The 18,962-nt window shown below is 47.5% G+C and overlaps 1 protein-coding gene across 2 annotated transcripts in view; it reads left to right on the forward strand.

Annotated features, from left to right (window-relative positions):
* The window catches only part of Suv3 (Suv3 RNA helicase), a 103,689-nt gene that overhangs the window by 26,954 nt on the left and 57,773 nt on the right, over positions 1 to 18,962 (forward strand). For both annotated transcript variants that reach the window (XM_077643055.1, XM_077643061.1), the window contains exons 7-9: positions 3,729 to 3,898; positions 6,157 to 6,208; positions 6,913 to 7,226. In XM_077643055.1, the coding sequence (XP_077499181.1) occupies positions 3,729 to 3,898; positions 6,157 to 6,208; positions 6,913 to 7,226 (536 nt within the window). The remainder of the gene's footprint in view (positions 1 to 3,728; positions 3,899 to 6,156; positions 6,209 to 6,912; positions 7,227 to 18,962) is intronic.

Consider the following 18,962-nt stretch of genomic DNA (forward strand, 5'->3'; position numbering starts at 1 on the left):
GCTGCTGCTGCTGATGATGATGATGATGGTGCAGCCGAGTTGGGGAAGGGGCGGGTGATTGTGATCTTTGAGGCGGTGTGTACGGCTGCTGGTGCTGAGTGGGAGAACACCTTTGGCTGCGCACCGCGGTGGTGTAAGTCATGGCCTGCGCTTGTGTGGTCGTTGAAGTTGCGGTGCCAAATACCTGTTGCATTTCTCGCACCACATCCATGAGGGTCGCTGCTTGATGCTGTGGGGAAGTTGGCAGCGGTCGTGTTAGCTCCTCGTGGACGATTTCGCGGATAACTTCCCGCAAGTTGTCGCTGATGGTGGTCATTGTGTCCGCACAAATTGCACAAATTGCACATCAGGGCGGTTGTACTGCCGAGTCCTGATGTTGAGGGTCTTCTCGATGGTGCAGGCTTCTTGCATAAATTCCTCAATGGTTTTGTAGCGAAAGCTATATTGGCCACGAAGTCGCAGATTCGCCGTGCTCGCATCCCCACCGTGCTCGCATTCCCACCGTGCTTGCACCTCACCACGTGACCAACTGCGTGACGAACCACGTGACAACTAGCCAGACAACCAGACTAACCTAGACTTGTAATCAAGATTAACCAAGGCTAACCAAGCTACGCCTTAGCTTTCGCTACGAATATTCTGGCATAGCCGAGCTAAGCCACTGCCAATTTTTTGGTGGCTGGCGGACGAGGCTGCCAAAGAGTTGTTCTTTTTCGCCGCGCATTAAAAACTGAACTTTCTTTTCCTCGGTCATCTCGGGGTTGGTGTGGCGAAAGAGGTGCTTCATCTCTTCGACGTAACCGCGGACGGGCTCGTTCGGAAGCTGGATCCTGGACTCGAGGATGAATCGGCTCTTTCTTTCCTCATGACACTGGTGAATACCTTGAAAAGTTCTGTCTTGAATAGCCCCCATGTCGTTAGGGACGACTGGTGGTTTTCATACCACGTACGTGCTGAGGCTTCCAGTGAGAAAAATGTGTCCAATTTTCGTGGCATCATCCGAATATTTGAGTGATGCCAGGCATGCCAATTGGTCCTACCATTCTTCGGGGTCTTCGCCTAAGGATCCATGGAAAGTTGGCGGCACCCGCGGCTGCTGCAGTATGATCGGGGTCGACATCTTTGGCGAGGTTGTGGTGCTCATAGCAGCGTCTTTTCGTTGTCGGGTGCGGTCTGGCAGGGTCCCGAACTTGGGCTGCTCCCTCTGGAGACGTCGGCTGTTAAGGTTAACTGGGGGCTCGTCCTTGAACACCCTTGAAGGGGGTGTTCGGAACATAAACGGCTACCCCGCACCTCCATTAGATGTCACGAAGTGGTGACTGCAATCCGGAGAGCAGAAAAGACAGCGAAAAGACAGCGAACAAAACTCTTTATGTGGGCTGACTTGCGCCTGCAATGGACAGAGTCACTCGGCGGCTGTGTAGCAACAAGCGTGCTCGGCGATCGTCAAACAAAATGCCCGCCGCTCTCGGCCGTGCTCAATTTAAAGCTGATAGCGAACTTTCGAGATAAAGCGTGCAAAGTTACAATGTTCTGGAACAACATAGAATCAGCTCCGCCTGGATGCGATCAATGGAGATAAATCTGGTCCCGTCTTGCATTGCAAACAAAGCGATAAAGCGGCGTGCTAGCATCTTTGAAGAATCAACAGACAAACAAACACTACAAAGATTTGCAGCAGTATTATTGCTTCCGTGTCTGGATGAAAACTACCTCATCCAACATTCAGAAGCTTCAAACTTTACGGAAAAGAGTACTTTGCATAATTGCTGAAATGCCATATGATGCATCAACACGTCCTATATGCCGGCATTACAAAATAATACCTATAAACAATGTTCAACTACAAGTTTGTGACCTTTTATAAAAGAATAACCGCTGAAAATGACACATTTTTTTTCCAGCACTGTGGCACTACGACGATGCAGAACTATGGCTTTTCTACTCTGAAATATATGCTGCCTAAATATTTGAACACGTTATTTTATGAAATGTAACATTGTATGTCTGTATCTGCTATTCGGAATGCATTTGTAGGCTGTTAGTTCCTTCAATATCTGCAAATGTGTATAGAACTGTAAATGATGCATACAGCCATACATGTTCTGTGTCCTAATACTACTTGTGATCTCAAAGAAGTCTTGCTTTTGTATATTGTGTCTTGTTTCTCCAAGTGTCATGAATTTCTGTTGGGCTTACGTAAGCATTTTAGTTGCTACAAAACTGCCGCTTTGTACGGGTGGCGGTGGTTTTCAAGGTGTCGTGAAGACTGTTTTTTTTTTCTTGCTGCCCTCAGTTTTTTGTAAAGAAAACTGGAATAAATTGATTGGTTGATATATTTTTTCTCACTCTTCTCCTTTTCTCTACATTTCACTTCATTATTTTCACTGCATTGAAAATGAGCACTAAAATACTTGTGAGTGAGCAAAACAAACGGCTGAGGACAGCATTGCGCGGCTAAAGAGCAATGTGAGTGGATGCAGCAAGCTCCACATTTGTATGACTCCATCTCTCGGTTTGCTGGGAACTTCATTTAAGTGTTCTCTGTGGCAGCTGCACGATGGAGATGTGCCATCGTACCGCCTAAGGTACATCTAGCACCGTGGCCCATACTGATTGTAACCCTTCCAAACACGCAGATTGTAGTAGCTGCAGATTACCAGTGCTACTTGGAAATAGCAGCCCTTTTGAGCGGTGGGACACCATCAATTGTTCTTCAAATCATCCTGTGATACCGCATGCCTGAAGTTCTTATCACAGACAGAGGAACTGCATTTTCTGAGGAGATTCTGCTCCACAGTGGCACTAACCCTCACAGGATGACTAACATGTAGATGGAACAAGACCCTTACAGACATGCTGTCAGTGTGTGTGTGCGTTTGCCCTCTGTGGTGCTTGTGTACAGTACAGCCATAGTTGACCACCGCAACTGATCCATGCAGTTCGCCTCAGGTTGTGGCACTGTGGATTTTTAGCCTTGGCATTCGGCCAGTTGCTGGAAGAGACGGCTAGAAGGAACATGTCAGACATGTAAAGCCTGTTTGGGGAGCCATTTTTCCTTGCCTTTTGAAGTGCCCCATTGCTTCATGTTACCATTGGGAGAACTTCCCAGTTTGCAAGGCCGTGTGCATGCTTGCAGAACTGCGTTTCTCTTGGGAGTTATCTAGAATGTATGTGGCGAACACTGGTCCAATGGTTTAGGGAGTCACCTCAGACAACAGAGGAATTGTGATTAAGATCCAATAGAGCGCACCCACCGAATGGTTACAAAGGAAAACTACTTCTTTTTCCTAAGTCTTCATAGTTAGCACTGCTGGGAAGGCAGCTGACTGGTTGAAAATGCAGCGTATGACCTTTTTTGGATTACATTCAGCGTCTGGGCAATGGAGGGAAGGCTACAGTATCTGTGTCATTCCAATGTGTAAGAGGAGAGGGCGATTTCGGCTCCTTAACTTCCGCTCCATCGCCAGAAAAAGTTGTCAGAGGCAGGGGTGAGCCTGCAGCCAACTCATTGAACATTGAAGGTGGGACTGAACTTGTGCGAGTTCTCTTTGTAGCAGCAATTACTCAGTCAGCAAATGTCAACCAGAGATCTATTAGATGTGTGGCCCTAGGCACCATAAAAGTGCAGTGCAGGGAAGTCCCACACTGGGGATAACTGTGTTGTGTGTACATAAAAGGGGTTTGTTTTCCTGTTGCGGTAGTTCAAGAAGCTGCTGTCCTTGCAGATGACGTGGCTGTTATCGATGAGATCCAGATGATGCGTGACCCGCAGCGGGGTTGGGCCTGGACCCGAGCCCTGTTGGGGCTCGCAGCCAAGGAGATTCACCTGTGTGGGGAGGCAGCGGCCGTGGGCCTTGTGCGCACTCTTCTGACCTCCCTCGGGGAAGAACTGGAGGTAGGTTGGCATGTCCTGCTGTCACATTTGATGGAAAAATCTGATTTGTAAACAAGACCGTGGAATTGCATCCTTCTCTTGTTATTGCGCCATTCGGCAACATTCATTGACTGGTGCATGGGGTTATGGTAGTTCTGTCGCAGTAAAGAGTGTTGGCAAGGGGATGGGCACGTCACTGCCCCGAATTGAAAGTTTCTCGCAAAAATCAGCACAGGCAAATCTGCTACTGTGATCTTTTAGCCATCATCCAAACCCATTCGCACAGTGCAGTACTATGTATTGCATTACAAGTAGCATCGACACTGCTGTTCAATGTATTTTTGCAGTGACAGCTGTTAATGGCCTGTTCCCCTGGGTTTAGCGTCGCAGTACTAAAGTCTGATACAACTCAAGAACGGAGCGGCTTTTGCCCCTCAGAGGACTTCTGCTGCCAATAGAGTTACCACAAAGGCATGACACTGTGGCACTCATGGGGGAAAAAAAAAAGGAACAAGAAAAGATGTTCCTTTGTGCTTACGGTACGCTTGTACTTTTACCGAAATGGCTGCCTTTGCTGATTGCGTCTGCCCATGGGCGAAGCCAGCCAGAGTGCGCTCGTAGCACTTGTAATCTGTCTTTAGTGCCATTCACCCATATCCCAAGGTGATTTATGTGCTGGATGCCAACGATCACTCTGGCATTTCGTTTGCTGCACCATCACTCTGCGCAGTCAGGAAACCACTGCTGTTCACAAGGCAGCGCTCGCATTGTTTGTTCGCCAGTGATTCGATACGGCGTGGGTTACACAGTGGTTGATGACATATTGTGCAACTGTTTCGTTTCTTGTGCGTGAAGTGCGCGTATGTTCAGGTGTGTGCATGTGTGAATCATGTTCCCGTTTTTGTGCTTGGTTTCCATTAGGTCCCATGTATTCAGCGGCAGTGATAACTCGTTGCTATTTCTTATGCATTTCTTGCAACGCTCCAGCGATCGTAACTGGTGGCGGTTATAAAATAACTGCCAGTTCTTGTTTTTAGATAATTGCGTCTGTGTTTTCAATATTTACGTGATGAATAGCGGCTGGCGATAACGCTGGTAAAGATAAATAACATCGGGGAGTGAGCGACGTTGTATAGAAAGTAGCCGTGCTAGCTTTGCTAATAGCTCCATACTCTTGCTTTATAGATGCATTTATAGCTCCACCCGAAGTGTGTACCACTTAAAGCGTTTAGCTTTTCGCCTTTTTGGACCAAGTCGCTAGCGCCTGAGTCGCTTTGGGACAGTAAAACCCATAAAACGTGCCCTTGTGATACCATCATGACCTGCTCTGAGGAGCAGTCCTGATTGGTCGAGAGAGGTCACATGACTTTGTGACATCATCACAGCCTGCACATTGTGGCAGGTGGCAACCTGGCCAATGGATTGTGAGTAACCTGCCCACTATGGCAGGTGGAACCCCACAATAGGCCCACATTGGAAAATAGATTTAAGGTTGATTAGTGGGTTGAATTAGTAAAATCCCACATACTAATAGGTACTTCAACATTCTAGAAGGCGATGACTCGTGCATACCATGTAAGGGAAATGGAACCTGTTCCAGCTTGAGTTTTGGCAGAAAACTCTCAAGAACAACATTACACACTCATTGTAGACTCCAGAACAGGCAACCTAAATGCTCTCGCAATTTCTTCTTTAAGATTGTGGTTAAGAAGACCTCAAAGTTCTTAATTTTTAGATTGTTTGTTGATATTTGAACTATTTTGTGGACTTCATTGGCAGTCAATTTTTTATTATGTGCATTTGTTTGAGAAGCAAAAGTATGGTGGTGTGCGGGATGGATGGCCCAGTGTCTGGTCAAGGCATATAGTCACGGTACATCAATTGACAAACCACGGTTGCCCATCCACATCTCCTTTAAATGATTTTGCAGAGGACTTTGGTGCCAAGTGGTTTGTCGTCGGGGTGGCAGCCATCTGAAAGAGACTTGTCAGTGGTGCTCGGAAAGTTTCATATGAGAACGGCATTCCTCTTTTAACAAAACCCAGCTTTTTGTCTTCATTCCTGCAGGAGTCAGTAGCAAAAGATGCATCTTGTTGTCCAAGTTGGCGATGCTCTCATTTGGTTGCATGACACAAGTCCAGCAGCCCAATGAGAGAAGGTCGGTCCTAAGGGCTTCTTATGTACTAGCTTGGACTGCACTACATCCTCGGAAAATTTATTTTTACGTAAATTTTTTCCATGGTTTTGTTAAACCTTCCTTCTTCACCCTCAATTTGCAGGTCCGGAAGTACAAGCGCCTGACACAGCTAGTGGTGGAAAACAGAGCACTTGGTGAGTGTTCCTGTGAGTGGATACATTTTGAGCTCCACACTGTTGATTAGTGACAATAAAACAGATGTTTCATTTTGAGAAAACAAATATTGCTAAAAAGCAAACATCTTTGAAGCAAGTAGAAGGGGCAGCAAATGTAGCTAGCGTAGTGTGTACAGCTTATGCAAGCCATGCCATGTTCACTTCATTGCTCGCCATTGTGGAATCCGTAGCACAGCCAATGGTGGCAGAAATGGGGTCTCTGGGCAAATTAATTCATTTTGCCGCTGTGTGAGTGGTAGGGCTTCAGGAAGGCCTGTGGTCACAGGCATCAACGGCAAACACTGTAGATTGTGAACAAGGCTCCCGTGGGGGAGCCGAAACGTCATCCCATCTTTTCTTTTGGTCGGCGCCTTCTTCTTTCGTCATCAAACACAGTGGTTACGAAGTGGGGGGGGGCCAGAAAAATGTGGCAGCAAAAGCTATATTGGCAAGAAATGGCTGTATGCACAAGTGATGTGAAAACGAGTGTTCTTATGTGAAAGTGTAAAAGATTACTTGTAATATTTTTGTCTTCATTAGGTACATACTCGCCCGTAAGATTCTTTCAGTTAGTTGGTACCTTGTTCGGGGTCTTTTTTTGTTTTGTCCATATCGCAACTCCTCTGATCAAGTGCTGATTATGATTTTGTGTAGCAGTGCGTGCCTTTTTTTTTCTTCTTTAGAGAGTCTGGAGAAGATACAGCCAGGGGACTGTGTCGTGTGCTTCAGCAAAAGTGACATCTACCAAGTGAGCCTGCAGATTGAGCGGCAAGGACTGGAGTGTGCTGTCATATATGGTGGCCTGCCCCCGGGCACCAAGCTGGCCCAAGCGCAGAAGTTCAATGACCCTGCCCACCCATGCAAGGTGCTAGTGGCCACAGACGCCATTGGCATGGGCCTCAACCTGAGCATTGGCCGCGTCATCTTCCACTCCCTTGTCAAGCCCAGCCTCAACGAGCGTGGTGAGCGACAGCTCGACACCATATCCTCCTCTCAGGTACCTACAGCATATGTCCTTCAGTAAGTGCTGTCATAGTTTTGTGCTTGTCCGTAGTGTAGAGTACCAACTGTGAACTACTGGGTGTTGAAGCATGACCTCTAGCTTCAGGGGCATTTTATTTCCAGGTATTCAATATACAGTCAAACCTGGATATAACGAAATTGAAAAAAGTTCGCAATTTTTCGTTATATCCAGGTTTTCGTTACATGCAGTTTTGGGTTAAGACTGGTAAGGATTATGCCAAAACAAAATAAAAATTCGACAGATATCAATTCAAGTGAACTCGCCATTCAAAGAATTTATTTAATAGAGAAAAACTGCGTAATTTTCGCTTGCTGTTTTTGCCCGATCGAAGCCACTACTCGGCGCTCCAAGGAAACTAAGGCATCCATGGCTGCTTCATCGTCCTGCGAGCCGACGAAATGGCGCAGAACGTCCACCGCGTCCATCAGTTCCCTCGCGGTGGGAACAGCACAAAACGTATCAGGCTCTGACGAACCGTCACCTTCAAGGCTATCTTTAACGGTTTCGACAAGTGCCGCATCAGTCATCTCTTCCGTAGCCACGGCGCCGTTGTCCACGAACAAAAAGTTGCACAGCTCGACACCGTCGGGCACCCCACCGTTCATGCGTAGTTCATCCCACGCTTCTGCGACCTCGGGTGGGCTTGAAGGTTCGTCTTCAGTGACTGTAGCTTGAATGGCCTTATTTACCTGAGCCTTGGCGAAGCAATTGGTGATCACTTGTGATCCGACCTCTTGCCACGACGCAGCAAGCATTTCGATTGCTTGGTAGATATCCACTTTTGTTGGCCATTCAAGGCGGATGTCCAGGAGCATCTTCTGTATCAATCGACGCCGGTAACAGCATTTAAAGCTGTTAATAACCCATTTGTCTAAGGGCTGTACCAGAGAAGTGCAGTTAGGTGGCAAATGCTGCAGCTCGACCTTAGAAAGCTGTAGGCCTTCCACATGGTGCGCGGAGCAGTTGTCAAGCAGCAAACAAATGCTGCGAACTTGTCGCTTGACATCTTGGTTGAGCTCCTTCAGCCAGTCGTAAAAAATTGCCCGCGACATCTAAGCTTTGGAGTTTGCCACATATTTTACTGGCATCCGCCCTGTTCCTTTAAAACATCCGGATCGGGCATTGCGGAAAATAACAAACAGGATTCGCTTGTCGCTGGCATCAGTGTTGGCGCAAAGCAAAACCGTCACGCGGAGTTTAATTTGCTTTCCACCGCGGCAGTCTTCTCCTTTCAGTGAGAACGTGCGGCTCGGTAACATTTAAAAAAACAGGGCCGTCTCATCAGCATTATAAATGTCGGCAGCTTCATAGTGGCTGAAAATGCCGGGAAGCTTCTTGGCCACCCACGAGGCAGCAGCATCGCTGTCTGCGGAGGCAGACTCGCCAGATACCACTTTTCCGACGACACCGTGCCGGCTTTTAAATCCTTGTAGCCAGCTGTTACTCGCTTTGAAGTCGTCGTGGCCCAGGATACAAGCAAAATCTATGGCTTTCTGCTGCAAAATCGCGCCACTTATGGGCACGTTTTGTGCTCGTCTGTCCAAAAACCATGCAAACACGGCGTTGTCCACATCAGCATACGTCGACGTCTTCAGTCTTTTCTTCTGGGCGCTTGTGCCCGACTCCATCGCACTGCGGATGCTTTGTTCTGCAGCAAGAATGGTTGACAGGGAGCTGGCTGGTATATTGAAGCGGGCAGCGACATCCTTCTTTTTTTCGCCGGCGGTAACCGCATTCAAAATCGAGAGCTTATCTTCAAGCAACAAAACTTTGCGTTTCCTCACAGCAGAACTCATCGTAACGAACCGACACCGTAAACACACACCAACACACACACGTCAACACGCTGACGAAGAAGGCTTACCATAACTGCGCCGCAACACCACGAAAAATTTGTCATAGTAGTGCCACCTAGTGTCAAGCTACAAAATGAAAGCTTAAAAGTTGCTACGCTTGCCACGGAGCGGCGATAGCGGCGCTCAACATCATCATCATCACTGAGGTCTGCTTGTTTGCTGCGATTGCAAGCGTTCTGCTCGCGGTCTACTTTACCTTTTAATATAAAAACTTACTTAAACAATATTCATTAAAGTTGCGCACTGCCCGGTCAAATTTCGGGCAAAACATTACAAGATACAGCTCGATGATCAGAGCCACGGATTCGTTACATCAAGGTCAACTGCCGCAACGAGTTCGTTACATGGAGGTCGCCTATACATGGGCTTCAATGGGGGATGTGCTGGGGAATTGAAAAATTTCGTAAAATCCAGGAATTCGTTACATAGAGGTTCGTTACATAGAGGTTCAACTGTATAAGGGACCGCAGCTTTGCAGGGGGGTGCTTCAGGCACCAGTGAAAAGCGCCCTGTCTGGCCGACTCTCCGCATAATTGACCGGGCATGCCGATCACCCCGGTCACTCCTCCCATTGAGTAGCTTTGCAAGTAGCGTGCGCTTGCTCTTGAAAGGGGCCAGCTCTGCACATGCTTTGCACATGCTTTGCACATGTTGGCCTGCCTGCATATCTGTTTGCGAAGTCATGTGCTTTTTCGCTTGTGCTTGAATGCTGACAGGCTTCAGAGGATTAGGAAAATGTACACTCTGAAATGTGGGTTGAAAGAAATAGTGGACAGTGCAGTTTTTTTACACAGCACAAACTTGAAAAAGGAGAACTGATTGTGGATCATGTCCACTCTGTGGAGTGTATTGCTAACGAAAACGCCATTACCATAGTGGTCAAATGCGTGTCGCAAGTAAATGACAAGATCATTTACGATGTGGAATTCTAGATAAATACGTTTTTCTTTTGGTATGGTCAGTTTCGCAAAATACTTAATTTTGTTGGATGGCTGAGCAGTTCGGTGCATGCAATTTTGTTGGCCAAATAGTTAGGATTTTGTTATGTTTTTTGATGAATAATAATGAAAATAATCTTTATTTGGACATAGAATAAAGTGCCCTTAAAGCGATATGCAAGGTTTAAGAGAAAAACTAAAACGCACTAAATGTGCCTGCCAGCTGCTCGCTTATGGCTAACAGAAAAAATGCCCTTGTTTGGTTAGTCACCTCCTTTGAGATAAGCAGTTGGTATATTTACATTATTGTAATGCCAATACAGTGCACGTGCATCCAAAAACAATTCATTTGCAGAGCCATCACTCATTTGCAAATACTCATTTATATGCAAGCAAATATTTCGACTATTTTTTTAGACATTATTTGCATGCAGTAAAGTAACTTCGGAAAATGAGACGGGCATCACAGGTCGGAACCCTCAGGCTGTCACTGACCTTGCCGTACGTGCGTCTGCATAACACGTCTGTTGATGTCAGTCTCCCAAATAATTTTTTGCATTACCTAAACAGCGGAGGGCTTTACTGGCAAAAAAAAATATCAATTCGTTTGCGCGAACTTTACTACTAACATTGCATGCTTAGTAAATTACAACAAAAGCCGGCCAGAAATAATAATACACGTGCAGCATACCAAACATGTTCAGCATGAGAAAAAGGCTTGCCGTCTCTCGTTCTCAACCATTTCATAGCTAATTCTGGACAAAAGCATTTTTGAACGGAAAAGCGTTTATGAACGCAGTTTTTTCATATATTGTAAGATTTCACTATAACAGTCAATTTATCCGCGGATCTCCCATCACGTTTTTGCTATCGTCAAAAGTGTTCCCATTGGCTTTCTATAGCAGTCTTAACTGCTCGATGCGAGCCATGGAAAATGGACCATTACCTTAAATGTTTTCATTAGAGTACCTTGCACTTTTCCAACATTCAAGGTTTTTGTCCAAGAATATCCAGGAAATCATTAAAATTTCACAGGCAGCTCTTGGCCCTTGGTGTTCTGGGAACTATTGTTACCGCTAGCAAGTTTCTCCACACTTTGAATGCGGTGGAATTCCAGCCATGCATCTCCGAGTCGCGATCGCTAATTGTTCGGTGCGCACCGTGAGCAGTGAGTGGAGGTGTGCGGTCGTACATCGCCGAGTCGCGATCCGAACCGTGTGGTGCGCACCGCGAGCAGTGAGTGGCGGTGTGCGGCCCGTACATCTCGAAGTCGCTAATCATGCGGTGCGCACCGCGAGCAGTGAGTGGCGGTGCACGGCCCGTACATCGCTGAGTCACGATTGCTAATCGTGCGGTGCGCACCGCGAGCAGTGAGCGGCGATGCACTGCCCGTACATCGCCGAGTCACGGTTGCTAATCGTGCGGTGTGCACAGCGAGCAGTGAGCGGTGGTGCGCGGCCCGTACATCGCCAAGTCGTCGCGATCGCTAATTGTGTGGTGCCGCACCGCGAGCAGTGAGAGGCGGTGTGTGGCCCATACATCGCCGAGTCGTGATTGCTAATCGTGCGGTGCCCCACCGCGAGCAGTGAGTGGCGGTGCGCGGCCTGTACATCGCCGAGTTGCGATCGCTAATCGTGCGGTGTGCTCCGCGAGCAGTGAGTGGTGATGCTTTGCCCGTACAACGCTGAGTTGCGATCGCTTATCATGCGGTGCGCAAGCAGCTAGTGGCGGTGCTCTGCCCACACATTGTCGAGGTCGCTAATCGTGTGGTGCGCACCGCGAGCAGTGAGCGGCGATTCGTTGTCCGTACATCGCTGAGTCGAGATAGCTAACCGTGCGTTTTGCGCCGCAGAGTTACCGATCGCGAATTTTTCTCTGTATGAGCAGACTGCGTCAGCAGCGGTTGCAACTTTTTTCTGTATGTATTCTCTGTATGAGCAGGGCATCATTTTGTGCAAAGCTTGTTGAGATTTAGTGGTAAGGAAGCAATGAAGAGAAAGAATAGATGCTGACGTACCATGTGAAGCTCGTTGTTTAGAAAGTCCAGTCATTTTAGCCAGATCCTTGACACAGTAGTCTTCGACACACCAAACCTAGTAATGAATGTGTGTTTTCAAAATGTGCATCACTGTAACTTGCTGTTGATGGAACACCAGGACCACTAGCAAACTGAGAAAGCCATCCTTGGCAGTTGCTGTCAAACGAATTCGTGGTACAAGGACAAGACCCTTGAACGAGCGGATTTCAATACCATGGGCTAGATAACATAACAGGAGGAAAGTTCTTAGTTTCTGAAGACTGTGGGAGCAAATGGCATCCTTTGTTTTGTACAAGTAATGAGACAACTGCAAATGGAAGAAAAGTACTTGCGAGATTTACGTGACTCATGTGTCATTCAACAACTTGCATTGTCACTGATGTGCATGGAGGACGGAAAACTCAGGAGAGGCCTTCACTATTTGTGCCGCACGCAAAAAGTGTGCCGGAAGTCACGCGCTTTCGCAAGGACTGCTGGGAGTCTTTGGCCGATGGTGCAGCCAGTAGTAATGCTAGGCGCAGCATTATCTGCTGCATTGTCTGTTGTGCATGTGCAAGCGCGCTGAGACGGCGGCCAAGTAGGAGGGGAGCAGGGGGGAGCCGGTTTTAAGAAATGTGGCGTAACCGCCTTTCCTGAGTTCTTTCTTTCCTCCATTCTGATGTGTTTGACAGTGGTATGCACCTGGAACCATGTTGTACTGCTATCAGGGGCACTGCGAGCAGCATATGGAGTAGGCAGGCATTTGTGCATGTATGTTGATCATGACGCATGTATTCCAGCAGTGCTTTTGACAAGCCAGGTGTTGAGTAGCAGATATTGCTTAGGTAGTAGAGAGCATGCTGTGTACGCCATTACAAAGAGCAGTGTGGCATTGTTCTTAAAGGGGCTAGCCTAGAATTGGCTGTGAAAATAGCTGGCGAACTTGATTTGTCCTTAGAAAGCAAGCTTTTGGGCATTCACACTAAAAGTCCCTGGAGCTGAGCAGGGGATTTATTATGAATTAAAAAAAATTGTAATTTTCAAAATTCACACGCCGATTGATCACCGCATATTGGTGGTTTTCTCTAAAATGTATACATCACGACTATGGTGATGTGGTGAGCACTGCCATTCGCTGAAAGCATGATGTCATTGCTACACTTCCGGTAGAGGGACAGTCTGTTTTGCAGCCCTCTCCCCAGCTGGACTGAAAGGGAGGATGAATGGTGCCCATGCACCGCTGGCATCGGGTGTGTCCCATGAGCTTGCTGACGAGTCATGCTGCCATCGTTGGTGTTGAACAGCTGTTTGTACACAGGGCACACTTGTAGGGTTTGAACCAGTGGTCACTTGCAGAAGTCACGCCGGCCCCACGATGCACTTGCAATAACAGCGGTGGAAGGCGGTCGAGCATGATGGTGGGTGATGCACTTGTGGGCCCAGTCCCAACCTGTTGTTTAGTGTATGAGTTGAAGGGGGAGAGGAGGAGGAATGTCATTTATTAGTAGCTCAAAAAAAATCTTGCGGTGGAGTATGTGCTTAACCTCAGTAAGCAATATTTCTTAGTCCCTTTAACAAGCTCTACATAGTCGAGCAGTACCAGTGCACATACTGTTGCGCACGTACTCTGTGGCTTTGGGCTCTGCGTGTTTCACTTAGCACTGTGGTTTCTGTGTAGCCCATTATTCATGGCACATCGTCATGAACAGGTCGACGTGGAAACTCATTTGTTCATGAGTCACTGCTACAGTTAAAACTCGATTTAACGAAGTTGAGGGGAGCCGTGAATTATTTCGTTAAATCGAGAACTTCGGTAAATTGAATGAGGCATTTCTTGGGCACATAATTCAGTACATTCGATTACAGTAAAACCTCGTTAAAACGTACCCGCTTAAACAGTACTTTCGTTTTAAAAGTAGTAAAGTCAAGTCCCCGACTGAGCACCCATTGAACATAATGCATTTTGCATCCGCATAAACCGTACCAGCTTATCGCGGTCGTATCGGTTAGCACGTACCATTTTCACTTTTCGTCGTACTCGCGCGTGACGAATTCACGCCGGTAGCACCGACCCAAAGGACGGTTCGGCTAGCGGCGCAACAATCTTCCCTAAATACCGCCGACGGGACGGCAAGCCACACAGCTAATGACAAATTGGCGCCAAAGTTGGTAATCATACAACTAGCGCTATCTTTGGGGGTCCGTATGGTCATCGTCATGACCCCCCGCGCTACTTTCGAGTGGGTAGCGCCAACACCACGACCGGCGCCGCTAGCGCGTATGAAAAGAAACAACAAAAATTCTTACTCGACAAGAAAGGCCCGAGGGGACTACAAATTTATTTTCCGCCAAAGAAGTCGGTGATCTTTGCCTGCGTGCGCTTTGTGAGCAACGGCCGCACCGATTTCTCGTATTTCTGAAGTGCGTCCAGCGCGTCTTCCGTCCCCTCGTGTGCGCCGGCAAAATGTCGCATCAGATCGAGAGCATCCATCACCTGACCTGGTGTCGGCACGGGAGCTTCGGCACCTGCAGGGTCGTCGGCAGCGTCTTCAGCCGTAACTCCCTCCACGCTTCCTACAAGCCGCAACATATCGGCATCAGTCAAAACTTCCGTTGTGACTGCGTTTGCGTCGGCGTTCACGTAGTCTGAGAAACTTATGCCTGTGGGCACTTCATCCACTGAGCGAAGGTGTTCCCAGGCATCTTCATCCTCGTGCACGGCGCTCGCGCAGTCCGGACCAGCTTCGGCAGTTTCAGGGCCTAGTGTACCGAAACCGGCAGCCCTGAAGCAGTTGACATGTCATTATCGACGGCCTCAATGCTCTCCAAGCCGCCGCCACCATCTCAACCGCCATAAAAATATCTATTTTCGTCTCGCGCTTCAGCTCCAGGTTGAGGAGAACTCTGTCGACGACTCGACGCTTGTATGCCTTTTTCGTTGTAAGCCTTTTTCGTTTCTTGCAGGGCTCCATCTGCTAGTCAGGAGGGTTAGCGGCGCGCTTGCTCGCACACACCACGTCCGCGTTCACGATAGCAAGGCTAGACTGATGGAGGCCTAACAAGCTGAGCTTGACAAAGACGTGCGTTCAAAGGCACGGGGAAATCCGCACAAGAGCGAACACAGAGCACAGCACACAAACACACACAAAAAAAACACGCGAACTGCAACAGCGCCATCTATGAAATGTGGCACGAAACTTTTTTACTGCTGGCGCCATCTCGTGAGCTCGACTCAAAATTAAAACTCGTTTTGCGCCGCGCAGTTTGAAAAAAGTGACGGGATGAAGATGCTTCGCGCTGTTACCGCTGACTCGTAATCAATAAATTTTGGGGTGCTGTCTACAAAATAGACCAAAAATTAACACTTTTTCACCTTTATTTCTCGGAAAAAAGTTCGTTAAATCGGGACAGATCACGGAATCGGTTTCGTTATTTCGGGTTAGTCAAAGCATTGAACCCTATGGGCGTCTGAGGGGGAATTAGGATACCTTCGTTAAATCGGGTTTCGTTAAATCGAGTTTTGACTGTATTAACTCTTGTGCAAAATCTTTTAAACTGTGAATGTTGATAGCATACCTGTGCACAAGGTCAAGGCGTGTCAAGACCAAGCTGCAGCCTTGTGAGGACAAGCACGAGCTGTGTCTTTAAGGGCAGTAGGAAGCTGCTATCCTCATTTTCAGTTTTTCATTTGGCAGCTGGTTCTAGAAATTACCAGAATGCGTCTAGGATTTGTGATTTACACATTCTGTGTTGCTTGAGCCTTGCTGACTTTTTTCTGCACTGATAAGAGCGGGAGCCTCGGGCGTCTATTCTTCTGCTGAAGATGATCGCGTAATTTTTTTGCTTCATTGTGGTCCTGCCAACACTGCTCCAACTGCCGCTTTAGCTTAGCCACCTGTTTTACCTTCTTTCATGATGTTTTTGGCTAGCAACCCACCTGATGAGCTCGTAGTGGCACTTGTTTGTGCTGGCTGCTGTAATGAGTGCTCCAAGAATGAATTCACCTCAGGCCTCATGGCCATCACAGCTGCTGCTAGCAATGGCAGACACTGCTTCCTTTGGCTCGGGTGGCATTGTTAAGTTTCTGGGCTATGCTGGTTGGCCGAAGGTTATGTTTTCAGCAATGTTATAATTTTCGGAGCACTTGTAATGTACTGCACAGCTGCAACTGAGGCTTTGTATCATGAAATTTTATATTATTTCGCATGGAGCAAGCAAGTTAGCGGAGCATTCTCTCTCGATACATTTGGCACTGGCACAACCCACACACAGCCCTGTCTTCTGCGTTAGGCAATCTAAAATAAATGAAAATAAAACAGATATAAGTACGACATGCTATTTTTCTTGATTATTTGTGCTTATTTTACCTTTATTCATGGTCAGCTGTTGCCTCTTTTGTAGCGAGAGCTACACTACTCCAGCCGCTTCGCGAGGTCAGCTTGGCTGCGTGCTTAGTCATGGCACCACCGCTCTGCCAGCTGTGCGCATGCGCGGAGTGACAATATAGCCCGCAGCTGGTGTGGTCGCCGCTGCGCCTACGGCGGAGGGAGCAGACGCCACCTGCCTTGTCAGTTGTGCGCATGCGTGGAGTGACGTCAGAGCATGCAGCTGGCGTGTGCGCCGCGCGCCTACATTACGCTAGCATTTCGAGCCTTCAGCATGGCGGCGCCATGGCTGGTCACATGGTTGGTCATGTTGTGCGGAGCAGCTGCCGGTGGCACGGCGCGCCAGCGAAACCGAGTGGGGGAGGAGTGGACAGGAGGGGGGGAAGAGAGTGAATCCACGTCCAGGGATGAAGATGAAGAACGAACGCCCAGCGAAACAGAGCAGCGAAAGACTGACTTTGCAGTTTGACTTAGCGAGTTCCACTCGGCCAGCTGTAGCTATTGCGTCACTCCAGGTTTAACCAGAGCTAAACAACAGCCAATTTTTTCACCTTTCGCAACATCAGGGGAAAAATTCTGGGCACATGGACCATGCACGTTTTCTTTGCTTCGAAGTGGGTACTGCGCACCCTGTGTTTGCACAAATTTGAGAGTAAAAATTTCTAGCATTATTGCTTTGATGTAGTAAACATGGACAGATCGACTGTATTATACTGCCTGAATTTTTTTTCTGAGGCTATGTACTTGGAATATGGGGCTATGGTAAAGGTCATTTGTTATATGGATTAATGTTAATCATTACAGGTACATGGTTTCTTCAGGATGACACAAGCTAACTTATTGAGCAATTTTTTTTTTTACGATAACACTTCATCTGCTGAGGCATTTACAGTTTCCACATGCAGCTGAATAGCTGCAGCGAAATTGGCCACGTTCATGTAGCAGCTAACATCTTCACAAAAAACGAGGGTGAAGTTGCAGTGGACACAACGGTTAAGAAACAGTACAAGTCAGATATGGCAAGCTGTACTGGCACACCGTCTGCATCTTGCAAAGAACCGTACATAGGCATACAACACTGAAACTTGTAATCAAATGCATCAATAAAGGAAAAAAGGATCCAACAAAAGAACTCGCCACGTAAGATCGCTACAGAAGCAGCGGCTGAGCCACTCCTGAGGGAGCACAGATAGGTGAGGCAATGCACAGATAACATGGCAATTTTAGGCATGTCTATGTACTGGTTTCACACACTAATACAAGAAACTACTGCGATACACCTAATTTACTTGGGAAAAGGCGGCATACACTGTAAAAGGCTCACTTATCTGCCGCTCTGTCCAGCTTTGCCGTAGCTTTTCCTCTTTGGAAAAGTCCGATGCCTTTGTCCCCTGGGTTGTTATTATAGCACCCAGAAACGCAACGGGTAAATCTAAATAAAAACTGGAGGAAAACTTGAGGAAATGCGGTCCGATGACACTCAAGGTGTGTGGGGACTGCTGGAGAACTACAAGTACCGGAGTGCACCGTGCCAACAGTGGCATGGTGCAATCGGTCTATTGAATGCTTCTTTCCCAAATGAGCCAAATCCACCTAAATGCCAACCGAGAAACGCAGAAGTTTGTAATCTGCCCAAACTGTTATGATAAGCTTTACTTTTTAGAGCAAATCTACACCACGATATAATGAAAAATTTAACAAATAGATTAGTCGGTATCAGCATGTAAAGTTTTATTTGACTGGATTTATTTGCTCCAGTTCTGTGCAGAAAACTTTATTTCTACAGTTGTTTTCAAGCACCGTTTATGAATGTACACAATGCTTAAGAATGGTTATGCTGTGAATACAGCAGAAAAGTAATTACGTAAAAGCCCCTTAAATCGAACTTCACGGGACCGGGAAAAAGTTCGAATTATCCGATGTCCGAATTATCGAATGGCATCGAAAAAACTGACAAGAACCATTTGCATTACGGTATACGTACAGCATTTACTTGCTTAACGAACCCACTCGCATAATGAACCAACTCGCATAATGAACCCACCCCTAAGAATTTGAAAGAAAAAAAAAAGCGTCAGTGGTTAATGCTTCCCTCCTTTTCGCACCGTCAGTGTCCACAACGCATTTCTTGGCAATGCGCCAAGATGCTGCGCAGCGGCATTTTGACGTTAGTTCTGTCATAGGTGGGGGGGGAGCGAACTTGGCAGAGTGCCAGCGCTTGTCCGGTTGTGCAAGCCTCGTTTTCCCTACGTTCGTGGCGATTGGGCGGACGCCGTCCACTGCCACTCAATGATTGGAGCGCGCGATAGCAGCAAACGCCTTTTGCAGCGGACCATGCTAAAAGCCGCTGTCATGATCGCGGCTGATATGGGTGGGAGGATGGACGACACTCGCAAAGGAAAGAAAAAGTTTTTCGCACGTAATTTGTAGCGCCCGTCCGAAGTCATAGCCTTTCATGGGCATTGGCTGGGGCCGCGCCGACAGTACTTATCAGTATTTCCGAATTAACAGGG

Source organism: Amblyomma americanum, chromosome 1, assembly GCF_052857255.1.
Source record: "Amblyomma americanum isolate KBUSLIRL-KWMA chromosome 1, ASM5285725v1, whole genome shotgun sequence".
Lineage (NCBI taxonomy): Eukaryota > Metazoa > Arthropoda > Arachnida > Ixodida > Ixodidae > Amblyomma > Amblyomma americanum.